The sequence below is a fragment of the Toxotes jaculatrix genome, chromosome 2 (assembly GCF_017976425.1).
Source record: "Toxotes jaculatrix isolate fToxJac2 chromosome 2, fToxJac2.pri, whole genome shotgun sequence".
In the NCBI taxonomy this organism is placed as follows: domain Eukaryota; kingdom Metazoa; phylum Chordata; class Actinopteri; family Toxotidae; genus Toxotes; species Toxotes jaculatrix.
The window spans coordinates 9,782,193-9,795,299 of record NC_054395.1 but is presented as its reverse complement, the minus strand read 5'-3'; the positions used below and the strand labels follow the sequence as shown (position 1 = coordinate 9,795,299).

The following is a 13,107-nucleotide window of genomic DNA, read 5'->3' as shown; positions in this document are numbered from 1 at the left end:
AAAACAAAACACAAAACTGCAGTTAAGTATCCCAAAAAGTTTTTAATAGAGCATTTATCTCCCAAAATGAGGAAATACTGGTTCAGACAAAATATTTGGTGAGCAGGTAAAATATGCAGGTAGTACAAGCTTATAAAGGTGTATTTTTCCATTTGATAAAATGGGGCTCTCGACAATAAATAGAATCTGGGGATCGACAGTGAATGTTGGCGTTTGGTTCAGAGTTAGATCAGCGATATCAAACCAACAGTGAATTCATCTGTTAAAATGCTGGCTGCATGTTTTTTTTTAAACCTCACTCCATTTGTTTTAAATAAAATTTAATTCTCAACTTTAACCAATATAGTTTTATTTCTATAGTTCTGTCTTCCATAAATAAATTATTTCTCTCTGTATCAAAAAGAGAATTCAAATATAAAGAACAACGGCTCATTGTGTTGTATGCTCTGAATGTACACACCTGCGCGCGCACACATACACACAGCACAATGAAATTACATCAAAGACAATCTTAGTACACTGCAGCAAGTCAGGAATTGTTTTATCTCCACAAATATACACAGCCTCACTTTGCCCCTTCTGGGTTGATTGAAATACGCATTTTAAAACAGCGACATTAAATTAAATTGGGTTTGATAATACACATACATATGTACACAAAGTGTGCCTTTATAATATACAAGTGTCTCTGTAAAAGATTAAAATGTAAAAAGCTATTGTATAAAAGATGGCAGTGATCCATTCATTCGTCTTCTGCGGTTCAATATAAATATGTCAAATCTCTTTTCTGACAGTTTGATTCCTTGGCAGTAGCATTACACAAAATAGAGGGGAATTCTCTTACATTTGATCCAGACACGCAGCCTCAACACATCCAGGTGGAGTAAGCAAACACCTGGACACAACCCTGAACAGTGAATGAATGCTTACTGACCCCAGTGACACGGGACCTAACTTCATTCACATCTGGAGCTCCACGTCCTCAACGAAGGCAAACACCACCGCTCTGTGTGTCAGACACTAGTGGTTTGGTAATGAACTACTACGGTCCAGGACTCTGTGCTGCCATGGCAACCTCTTCAGACCACAGTGTGAATAAGTATTCAACTCGCAGCGGGATTCGGCCCGCCTGCTGCTTTAAGACCACAGAGAAATGCATAGTGGCTGACTGTGGGTACATGCAGGGCTCACCTTCGCCCTCTACAGGTAGTTAGATGCCACAAAGCCGTGGCTGTGACTGACCCGGCTCTGGTGGATCATGGCACGGTCGTACGCCACCTGGACAGACTTGCGGATGCTGGACTTGCGGGCCTCCATTATTCGCAGCTTGTCCGCTGTGTCGTCTACACCCAAGGGTGTCACCTTTTCACGTGGGAGCCACTGCCTGCGACATCATAGATAACGACAGGTAATTATAATCCTCCTGGCCTGAACAGTTCCGACAGCTGGAGTGTGTTTCACACAGCTGCTGTGATGGTGAGACTGACACTGTGACAACAGGAGCGTTAATTTTACATCTGAGCAAAAGTCAAACTCACCATGTTCGCTTGTTGTCAAAGAAAAGCACCAGGTAAAGCCTCTCATTGGTCTCCTCCTGTCTCTGATCCCCCAGACGGAGAACGTCTTTGGGTGGGACAGGGATGGGTACTCCGTTGTGCAGCAGGCCCTCCTCTGGCATCTCTGGGTCTATGATCTGGAACACACACGCACACAGGCAAACCAAGATGGACTTTAGTTCCTATATCACTGCACTCTCACACAGTTTTAATATAATCACAGGGAACCCCTCATGTTTTATTGTAAGCTCTCAAAATATATTTTGGTGAAAGCTGCCTGCTTAAAAGCTACACCACGTCTTCCTAAACCATATTAGACAGAGCTTCAGTAATATTAGATGAAACAAGGGATTACCAGAGCAGGATAGGAGGGATATCCACGACACTTTGCCCAAACCAGATCTAGAGGTTCCAGCTCAGTCTCCTCCTCAGATGTTTGGCTGCCGTTCCCTGAAAAACAGCAGCAGACATTTATAATTGTTGGTTTGCATCGTCAAGCCAGAACGTCCCATACAAATACAGTTTAAAAGAGGTGTTTTGATTGGCTGAATGCAGAGAGCTTCTTAGTGCGGGTGGAAAGGTAATGAAGCACATGGTTAATGCACAGAGGACACATTTATGAGACCAACAAACACAGAACTTAAATTTCTCCCTTTTGGGCACTGCTTTGAAGTGAACATCTGACGTGCGATTGTTTTTTTATTTTATATAAAAAGAAAACATTAAATTTAATTTCCCTTGCCAAAAAAACAAAACAGAAACATACCAGTGTAATCTGAGTCTCCATTGATGATCTCCAGGAAGGGAACTTTGGAAAGAGCTGGTTTCCCGAGGCTTCGTTTGGGTGGCGAGCTGCTGTAAGACAGCACGTTGTATTGTTAATGTACTGTCAGTTATTACTAAAAGCAGACTAGCAACGACAAACACACCATGTCTTACATTTCTTTGTGGAGGACAGGGCAAGGGCTGTACTCAGAGTCAGACCCTCCGTCTTTGTGCTTGTTGAAGCCGTTGGTCAGTCCTGAAAGCAAATGAGAGAAATCTCAGATCAGCTGCTGCTGAAATAAGAGCAGGAGGAAAACAGAAAAGAGGACATCTAAGCAAAGGATATATTTAGTCTTATCTCAGTCACAACGAAAACAACAACACAATGCATTACCATGACAATAATGCGAGCAAAAAACTATAGCCCCTAATAGCCATAGATAACAAGGGCGGAAGGTGGTGCACGGGGAGAAGGAATTGGGGAATTGTTAGTTTTGTTGATTCGGTAATACTGACGTAGGCAAACACAAACTCCTACGCTTTAAGTAGCTTGCTTTGTTTCCTCACGTCACAAGAAAGAGAAACAACTCATAATTAGGGCTGGGCGATATATCGATATAAAAGATATATCGATATATTTTTAAATGGGATATGAAATTAGGCCATATCGTATATATCGATATAGTTCAAACTTGCGCTGTGATCCTTGATCCATCCAGTGCGCATGCGTCACTACGTGTGCAGCCTGTTACGGCAGCTCCCGATTTTCTTTCACTTTTATTCTACTTTTCTTATCTTTGAGGCACTTTTCGTTATTTTTCTTTAATACGTTGGATTACTTTCTTTTCATCACACTGAGACATGTGGGTTGTGAGATTTTTGGGGCTTTTGTTTGCCGTTGCATTACTTTTTTTCGGCGTAGCGACGCAACAACACCACACGGCCCGCATTGTTTACACCAGGGATCAGCTGTTAGACCTCAAGCCGGCTTTTTCACTGACAAGGCAAGAGGAGATCCCTGTTGAAATTTGGCACAAGACACACCGGGGATGCAGAGGAAACAAAAAGAGGAAGAGGGAGGCTCTGAAACATCAAAGGAGAAGTATTAAGCCGTGTCTCCCCTCTATCATCATGGGGAACGTGAGGTCCCTCGCAAATAAGATGGACGAGCTGATGGCGCTGGCCCAGAGTCAGAGGGAGTATCGTGAGTGTAGTGTGATGTGCTTCACGGAGACATGGCTGCACCAGGATGTTCCTGATGATAACGCTACCATCAGGGGCTTCCACACTGTCCGTGCCGACAGAGACTGCGTCAGGAGCGGTAAGCGCAAAGGAGGAAGGCTTGCCGTTCTGGTGAATAATCGGTGGTGTAACCCCGCTCACATCACCGTGAAGGAGCGCATCTGTGGCCCGGATGTTGAACTGTGTGCTGTCGGAATTCGTCCATATTATCTGCCCAGGGAGTTTTCTCATGTTATCATGGTGGCAGTTTATGTTCCCCCCTCTGCAAACCCAAACACCGCGTGTGACGTCATTCACTCTGCAATAGCCCGGTTACAGACTCCGCACCCGAGTGCATTCATTGCTATCTCGGGTGACTTCAAAAAATTTCCCTACGGGAATTAATAAAGTTTTTTCTGATTCTGATCTGATCTGATCCAAGCAAGCTGCTAACCCGGAGCTCTCAGCACCGCTTCCAGAGCTGAATGGGTGGCTGAGGATGCAGTGCTTCGGTCACATATTACACTTGGCTATTGGTGTTTTACTTTGTGTTTTATTCTGCTATTTCGACCAGGTCTCTGTTGAAAAACTGATTGTTAAATAGAGGTTAAATAAATTAATCGTGACATGTGACATGTCATATTTGGCTTTGACTTTGACTGAACATTTGCTCTCACTTTGTGATAAAAATATCGGGATATATATCGTAAATCGATATTCAGCCTGAAGATATCGGGATATGACTTTTGGTCCATATCGCCCAGCCCTACTCATAATATAAATGAAATGTAACAAAAATAGAGTCTGACATATTCCAAAATATGAAATGAGTATTAGCTAGCTAACCTGAAGTGATAAACAGATATTGTTGAAAACAAAAATGGATGAAGACAAGTTGAAGCCTGCTCTTTTGTCTTTTGAAGAGGGATGACAAGCCAGAATGTAGCTATATTTCGTGGGAAACTACAATCTGTAACTACACTCCAACAACTCCTATGTTACTTCACATTTTTTATTGTCTCACATTGTCATTATTTGTAGCATAGCTGCTGAGACAGTCAACTGGTAGCTGATATCAAATGTGAAGTCAGCAGAATGTAACAACATAAAGCTGCTCACCACTTTCCAGTGTGTGATTTGGCGTCCTCTCTAGCTCACCATCTGAGCACATGTCTCGACTGGGGGTCCACTGTTCATTGAGGGTGATGGGTCCTGGGCTTTTCTGTGGGGTCTTAGATGGAGTGGACAAAGGTGTGGAAGATGGGGTGCTGGCTGTGGAGCTGGGTGCTGTGGGGGTGTTGCTTGTGTTCTCGTCCTGCAGTCCCTTTCCATTCAGTAAAGGATTGTCTCTGTCTCTGAACAGCTTCGCTCCATTTTTTGCCTTCTTGAATAACACAGAGGTTCGTCGTCCGACTCCCCCAGTGGTGGGCCTTGGGGGGACGCTGAGATCTGGCAGGCCGTTGGCTATCGCATGCCCTTCGCTGTGCAAACTGGGAGGCGGCGACACTGGCCGCTCCTGTGTTTTAGTGCAATTAATGTTCTCTGTGGTGCTGTCTGAGAGGTCACTGTCCATCTTTAAGCGCTTGCATGGCCAGCTGGGGGACTGGGGCTCCCCTGTGATTGGCCGCAGGGTGGGAGGCTCCAGAGGCGTGTCCCCCTGTCGTGGAGGAGGGGCCGGCCCGGTAGGTTCCAGTGTTGGCGGCGAAGTGGATTTGAGGTCTTCTGGAAGATGAGAGGAGAAAAATGAAATTCCATTTCACTCAGCATTTATTTGACATGAATGTCCATTTAGTATGTGGTGTGATGTGGTGGTGTAGTATTCACACTGGAAAATGGTGTCACTTGATAATGATTTGCATTTCATTCTGACAGTCTAACCACAGTCCAAAGGGAGTCGACGTGTTCTGTAGATATGGAGGACCTTGTCAAGACGGGTGAATAAATAACTTTGCTCTCACAACTGCACACCAGCAATATGGTAACATGGCAGCATTTTATGACTTAACTGACACAAATCACAGGTGTTCTGCTGCCCTCCTCTACTGTGACAAGAGACTGTTTGACTGGAGTAGCCTGTAGTACGTGGGATGATATGGCATGACTGTACGAGGCCAATGGAGAGTGGTGAGTCCATGAGAGTGATGTATAGAAGGGGTGCAGACATAGAGTGCACTGGGAGAGAGGAGTTGTGAGGCAGCCATGGCTAACGAGACTCTGTGGGCCCCTACTTACTAGACTGGAGACAGTGGGGTGGTTGGGGTTGGTGCGTGGGGGGGGCCCTGGCTCAATTACCTGAGGACAATGTTCTGTTAGCTCATGTTCACAACTGGTCTCATTGAAAAAAAGTGGTTTTTAAAAGGTACATGCATTGGCAATTTCATACTGTTGAAGCGTTGGTGCTTTTCATCGCCCACCTTTGTCTGAAGACGAAAGGCCGTTATCTGCCTTGGTGTCTTTGTCGTCGTCTTCCTCATCATCGTCGTCCTCGTCGTCTTCTTTCAGATGTCCGTTGTGAAGGCTGTGGCGGGGGTGTTGGCCCTGCCTGTAGCGGATGTTGTTGATCTCGCGGCGAAGCAGGCGGATGCGTCGAGTTCGGGCGCCACTGCATCGCATGGAGGTGACAAAGTCCAGCTTTTCTAGCAGCTCTTTCAGCTGTTCCTCCACTGTCATATGAAGCCGGTTGTCTGGATCCAGCACACTGTCAACTGGACACAACAGAAAGGAAGTGGGCTAACAGTGAAGCTAGCGTGTATGTTCCGCTAAGTACAACAAATATGAGTTTAATACTGATTTTTTTTTTTAATTGAAGCTGAGTAGCTAAATATGCAAGCCTCAGTGCAGGGGCAAATGAGAAATGAGATCCTTTAAACTGATTATGAATAAAGTCACTACTCAGTACTCACAAATTTATTAAAGAAAAGCCCCTCCCAACTTCAGCTTCAATATTCTCTATATAACCAGTACACTGGATATGGACATGGCTAGAGCTGTGCCACTTTTACATATACACAAACTGGCAGAGCTATCTACACTGTACACTGGAGATGGTAGTTAAAAGGCAACCTATCAATAAATTACTACCACAGTAAGAGACACAACTAAACAGACACAAAAGCACAGATCCAAAACAAATTATGAGAAAAAAGTTCGTCTGAAAAGTCAAAAAATATGAACCAGTTAAGTTTGTAGGAACCACCCTTCTCCTGCCAATTTACCAAATCTAATACCTCATTCAAACCTCAAACTTCCCAGAAGAAAATCCCTCACAGAACCAAATGTCAGACTCCAATACACACACACACACACACACACACACACACACACACACACACACACACACACACACACACACACACACACACACAAAGCCCGGAATCTCAACAGAGGTGCAATATGCAAAATAAGACGCCTAACAGTACCTACCTAAAATACTAAAGACATGCATGTGTTCACATTTCCTCTTGATTCCCAGCACTGTGACTTACCATCCTCCCAGCTGCAGCTGTAAAAGTCTCTTTTCTGTGGTGACTCTGGGAGGTGCATGCCAGTGCCCAGGTCCAGGCCAGTGTTGGTGGCTTGTCGTTGTGCATGGCGCAGTATAGCCCCCCCTAAGTCTCGAAGACGCAGTGCTGAGCGGTGGAAGACTGTGTCCTTGGCGTTGTACAGGAGGCAGTTGGACACCATAAGGTTGAAGTCGGCCTCTAGGTCAGCCACTGAGCGGTAGCCGTGACTCTCCAGTTTAAAGCACATGGTGGAGAAGTCCATGGGTTGGCTGATGAACTCCAGATAATCTGGGACCTGAGGATGATGATATAACTGCAAACTAGTGTGCCATGCAACAAGAAGTGCCATTTTATGTAAATTACATTATATAAGAACCCCACTTTAATGTAAACACCAAACAATATGCCGCCATGGGTGCACTGAGATCTCATCATGTATGGAAAGATTTTTTTCGAGCTCTGTGTGTTTCAGATGAGATTTGATTTCAGTCTAAAAACTATGAGCCACTACTGACAGGTGGAAAAAACATTAAGCCCTGTGCAGTTCTAATGGTTTTCTTTATAATGTAAAGGTCCCTTCCATCTATTGCCACAGACGATGTTATGTGACTCACAGTTGGAGCCATGCTTTGTTTACAACTGCAAGCGCAATTGAAGAGCTCTGAATCTGCTGCCTCTCTGATGTGCACCTCTGACAGACTCATAGGTACTGTGGTATTTAGAACTGTTCACCAAAATGACAGACAAAATAAATGTGAAATAACTGAAACTGGTGGTGAGAACATAGACCTATAGGGTCTTTACATTATCTGGGAAAATCCCATGTCTCTCACAAGTAACAATATGCATATTATTTGAAATGGGAATGCAGAATGGGGGAAAAACATGTCCAGCGGGCCCTCCAACATTGCAACTCCATATAAACTGTGTGTATGCGTCTGCTGGCAGTGATGTAACAGTGAAATGTCTGACCTCCTTGATGTCGACTGGCTGTGCAAAGATCTGGGCTGTGTCCTTCTCCTGGAGTTGGTTCAGAGTGGAGCGGAGTAGCACCAACATGGGGGTCAACTGCATCTCCAGGGCTGCCTGGTGAACTTTGACCTGCATTTGTTGAGATGATATACATGTGATGTCGACATATGTGGAAGCTACGTGCAATAAGGAATTTAGACAGGTTTTTACACACTGCTGAAGGCTCAAGGGAAGAGAAGCAATGTGAACTGATTTCATGAGGGGCCTTGTAATGTTAACTAACCAAACCAGTGGTTTTCTAAGTAGATATCCAGAGAATGTGAGAACATGATAAAAACCTAATCGTTCTACAAAGATTTGTGGATATGGATTGTCCACATACAACCAGAATATAATTTGCAGTCTTCATCTGGTCAGATTTCAACATCCCCAGACCACTGGCTGCCCAGTACATCACATGGTTAGCTGTCAAATCGGATGGCCTTTACATTTGAAAAGGTATTTGTTTATTTGTCTTCCTAGTAAGATGAAGTGAATGTACACTCCCTTTAGGACAGATTAAGAAAAGTAAGACCATCCAAACATCTCAGAACATCACACTACATATAAGGACACCTTAAAATGTAACTGGTTTAGATGGTTTTCTTAAAGCACAGGCCAAAGTAACTGTGGTGTCCATGTATTTCAAACCATTATCATTTTAGCCTTGAAACAGGTAAATGGAAAACTGATCAGCCTGAAAAGAAAATACAGTTAGCATCCATGCTTGTGAGCATGTGAGACTCATCTTTGTCTGTTACCTGTTCTCGTTTGAGTTTCTCCCTCTTGCGAATGAGCTCCACCAGCAGCCTGGCTTTTTCAAGGTCATGCCGAAGCTTCTGCCAATACCTCAGTGCCTCTCTTGCTGCAGAAACCTTCTCATCCACCTCAGGCTACAAAATACAAGACATTTTTTAGAATTCCAGTGTATAAGTATCATTCCAAAAATGTATCTAAAGATAAACAATGAATTTCAGTAATTGTTTGCTTTGACAATGGCCAAAAAAAAAAAAATACAAAGAGTAACAAAACAAAAAATGTAATCATCAGATACAAAAACAGTCAGAGTGCAGAGGCTGCAGTTCTGTTTCCTGTCCTGACCTGTTCAGTATTCCTTTGGGATTGGATGTTAGAGTGCAAACGCCGGACCAGCGGCACACCGTTCCTCGACTGACGCTTCAGTAACCAGTAGCTATGCAGCCTCTGCATGAACTGGTTTTTCCTTTGGAAGATGATTCCTTTGCAGATGATATTCAGCCTGTATAACAGAGATAGATGCAGGTTGGTCGTACTGTCAACATGAACGAGGTGTGATGAAAACTATCTTTATCAAATGTTTGGCAAAAAAAAGCGCTGTTTAATTTCTGGTGAACAACAACAGAAGCACAACATTTTAGCTTATTGAGAATAAAAGAACATCTAACCTGCTTGTGGGTATCTGAGGCACTGTCACTTGTGGTGAAGCAGTGTGTCGAGTTGTTGACTCTGTGCTCTTCTTCCCTTTCTTTTTATCTGTTTTGCCATCATCATCAGATTTTCTGCCTTTTTTCGGTGTTGTCGGCCCCTCTGTGTAGGCGCTCCGCCCTCTGCTAGCCCTCCCTCTGCTGCCCACCACTCTTCCTTCACTCTCCTCATCTGATACAGTTTCCTGTCCTGGTGGCGAATGGGCCTCACAGAATGCCGTCTTCTTAACAGAGAACATGGTCCCGTTGACGTTTGTCTCTCGCACAGGATCAATCTTCATAAACAGGCCAGCACGCTGAGCACATGTGACGTGAAATGCAGTGTAACAGTTGGCCTTATGGCACTGAATAGATGCACCCCGGCCCTTCTGCTTGCACAGGTAGCAGGTCAGTTTCCAGCGTGCTGGGGGAATGTTACTGACCCCTTCCACGGGTTCCAGAAACACTGTGTTGGCAAAGCAGACTTCAGGGATCCAGATGGCACAGACTACATGTGCCCAGCGGCCGTCACTCGTTTGCTTGAAGGCGCCGCCACGGTTTGGACATAGAACACAGTCAACAGGTTTCTGAGGGGACTGGAGGCAACAGCGGCATAGCCACTGGCCCTCAGGGATATAGGGCACTCCGTAACACTCCTGGTGCACAGCCAGGTTGCAGGAGTCACAGAAGAGGATGACGTTGCTGTTGAGGCACTCATCATCCAGGCACACGCAGCAGAAGGCATCATCGTCGACAGTGCTTTGAGAAGGTGCACGACTGCGGGCTTCACGGTACGCTTCCTCCTCCAGCCGGTCCACCAGCAGCTCAAAGGTGTCTGGTGAGACGGCCGAGTAACCCTCTGACGCCCGGCCAGCATTAACCATCTCCAGCCAGGCGGTGTCCTCTTCGTCCATGTCATATTCCGCCTCAGCTTCCTGCTCCTCAGCTGAGCGTTCAATGTAACGGTAATACGCCGTAGGCAGAGGAGGTGCCTCGACTGGCGTGAAGGTTTCTAGCACACGGAACTTAGGCTCAGGGAGGGTCATGTGGTGATGGTGTGTTGTATGGAACTTTTCGGGGCTTTGTGGGTGAGAATTGGGGCAGTGGTTCTTGGAAGGTGGTGGTGACTTAATAGAGGAACATTTGGAGTCTTTCCTGCGGCCTCGGGGTGTGACTGGTTTGCGGACCGTTTGGGCACTGCTGGCGGGAGGTGATGACTGCTCACTGTTCTCCTTGTTGCTGTTACACTCACTTATGTCCTGAGCCATCATCTCATCTTCAGTAATGACCTCAAGGGGCTCCAGAACGGAAATGCGGTGTAGCCTGCCTTCCAGTTCCACCTCCACCACCTTCTGGGCCTGGGCATAGGTGAGGGTTTCTCTGCTTGGAGATGCTTTGAGGCTGTAAGGGGATGGAGATCGCTGGCGGGCACCCCCACGCCCGCCAACAGTCCCATTGGACTTCCTGACATCTCCTCCACCTCCTCCGGCCACCTGGCCTTTTCGATGTGGCTTCCTCATAGGCCACTGATCACAATTTTTCTCCTATTAATTAAAAGAAAATAATATCAGAAATTACTGGTGGTGTTAAGACTGCGAATAACAGTACAAAAACATATTTTATATACTGCACAAGAATAAACATTTGATGATGCCACAACAGAATATGAAAATGTTATGCAATTACTTCACCCTTTAAAGTACCACAGAAATCACATTCAGTAATCCCTTTTCGTAGTCCAAAATGCCAAGCTGTTTTTAAATGAATAATAAATAATTAACAAATTATCATTATAAGGAAGAAAAAAGGTCTTTGGGGACATATTACAAATTCTCCTTTTCCTCTCGGCTGGCTGGGGGGGGGGGGGGGTTCTGTTATTTGACTGCAGAAGTGCCGGTGCTATAGCAAGGGAACAGAGTCTAAGTAAACACACACATACTAGGCAGGGCTATCACCTGTAGCGTAAACATTCCGTCACACACCTCCACTCACAACAGTAACTCTCTCAAAGCCAGTAACTACATATACATAGACCAATGTATTGCCAGTTAACAGCAATCACTCCGCGGTTTACTCTTCACTGTCTAAACACACACTGCCAGTAAAGAAAAAACTGTCTGTAGATTATTCTCGACCTTATCTCATTAACTGTTGGCAACTACAATAAGGACTAGCCACAACACAACGGCAACATCCAATCAGCTTTGAAGAAAGTTTGACTGATCCACCCCAGAGCCAATCGTTTTCAAGAATACCACGGTCTCCACTGATCAGTGCCCCTATTTCGAGAGTAAAATGTCAGCCATATTTACAGTTTTAAAACACCGTTAAAAGCTCTTCTGCAGTTTAAATCTTAATAATTGCTTTGTGATTTTGAAGCAGTACATTATCTTGTAATTTCGGCATGCGAAAGGCACAGTATTTTGACAGTATTCTGATAATCTGACATAAAAATACAGAGGCAAGTAAAGATATCAGCTAGCTAGCCTGCTAACTTTAACAGACTAACAGTACTAACGGTAGCTGTCTTGTTATTTTTTAACGTTGACAAGGCGCAGGACAAGTTAAACTATTGCTAGTTTAATCTGTGTAAAAGTTCCGAACCACTCTATAATAAAGAAACAGCAGGTAGCAAACATAAGACATCTTACCTATTATGGCAACTGACAGACACAAGTAGCTCGACAGCCGGCGGTCTGAAGCCGCCTCTCCAGTAATGGTTGCCTAGCCAGCCGCCTAACTTGCTGTACTTTCGAAGCTAACAGCTACAGTTAGCCAGCTACAGTTTGCTGGTACAGCCGGTTTATTTCGCTATTTTATAACGCATCCGTTTCTTCACAACACAGCATCTGGGAGGCAAGCTGTCAATCCCAAAGATTTACTGAGAACACGACTGGTATATCTGCATTAATAATTTGAGAAACAGCTTATTGTCGATCCAATTTTATGAGAAGGAGAAATACTAGCCTCCTTCGGCTAGCTGGCTAGCTATTTGGAGCCTAGACTAGAGTATGTGCTAAATCCATATTAGCCGAAGTGAAAACACGGGACTTCCGGATATACCTTTCGAAATAAAGTCCTTAGGGGGGCTAAACCGTGTTTTAACATTTCGTAATTCAACTCGAAGGAATTACATTTAATGTAAGCCCGAATTTAATTACATCTAGCTTTGTCCCCTAACTAAGATGTCCTTTTCACAGTATTTCACGGCCGTTCAGCTTATGACGAAGTGTTGTAGTTATCACTGATACCAATGCACACTGTGAAGTCTATCAAGGACACTTTTTATTCACTGACTTTTGTGTTGTAATTGACTTCGATGCATCCATATTTAATGTGTTTTTGAAATTCTCTTGTTCAATGTTTTACTGCTCTTAAATTGTATCCCCCCTATCCTGTGTAACTATTTCCTGCTGTAACATTTTCTGAAGATGTTTGATCCTCTTACATTCAACATCCAATTTTCCCGGTGCATATAATGCTCATTTACATTTATTTTGAAGGGATGATCATTTTTCGTTTGCACGAAATTGCTTTTTCTTTCCATGGCATATTTTGGGAGAAATTAGTTTAATAACGTATTGTTTTTGAGGTTTGACTTTCAAACGT

At 44.4% G+C, this 13,107-nt stretch overlaps 1 protein-coding gene across 3 annotated transcripts; it reads right to left on the bottom strand.

Moving 5' to 3' along the window:
* Positions 1 to 28: 28 nt before the first annotated feature.
* On the bottom strand, positions 29 to 12,479 carry brpf3b (bromodomain and PHD finger containing, 3b). 3 transcript variants are annotated; one of them, XM_041055848.1, is made up of 13 exons: positions 12,150 to 12,479; positions 9,481 to 11,042; positions 9,158 to 9,314; positions 8,818 to 8,949; positions 8,018 to 8,146; positions 7,028 to 7,340; positions 5,957 to 6,247; positions 4,662 to 5,264; positions 2,496 to 2,577; positions 2,323 to 2,411; positions 1,912 to 2,006; positions 1,539 to 1,693; positions 29 to 1,384 (listed from the first exon to the last, which is right to left on the bottom strand). In XM_041055848.1, exons 2-13 carry the CDS (start codon positions 11,016 to 11,018, stop codon positions 1,201 to 1,203), a joined length of 3,768 nt encoding a protein of 1,255 aa, XP_040911782.1. In that variant the 5' UTR covers positions 11,019 to 11,042; positions 12,150 to 12,479; the 3' UTR covers positions 29 to 1,200. The 3 variants fall into 3 exon arrangements, with proteins under 3 accessions (XP_040911782.1, XP_040911787.1, XP_040911788.1); XM_041055853.1 differs by having other exon boundaries at positions 2,323 to 2,408; XM_041055854.1 differs by having other exon boundaries at positions 4,662 to 5,261.
* Positions 12,480 to 13,107: the final 628 nt, after the last annotated feature.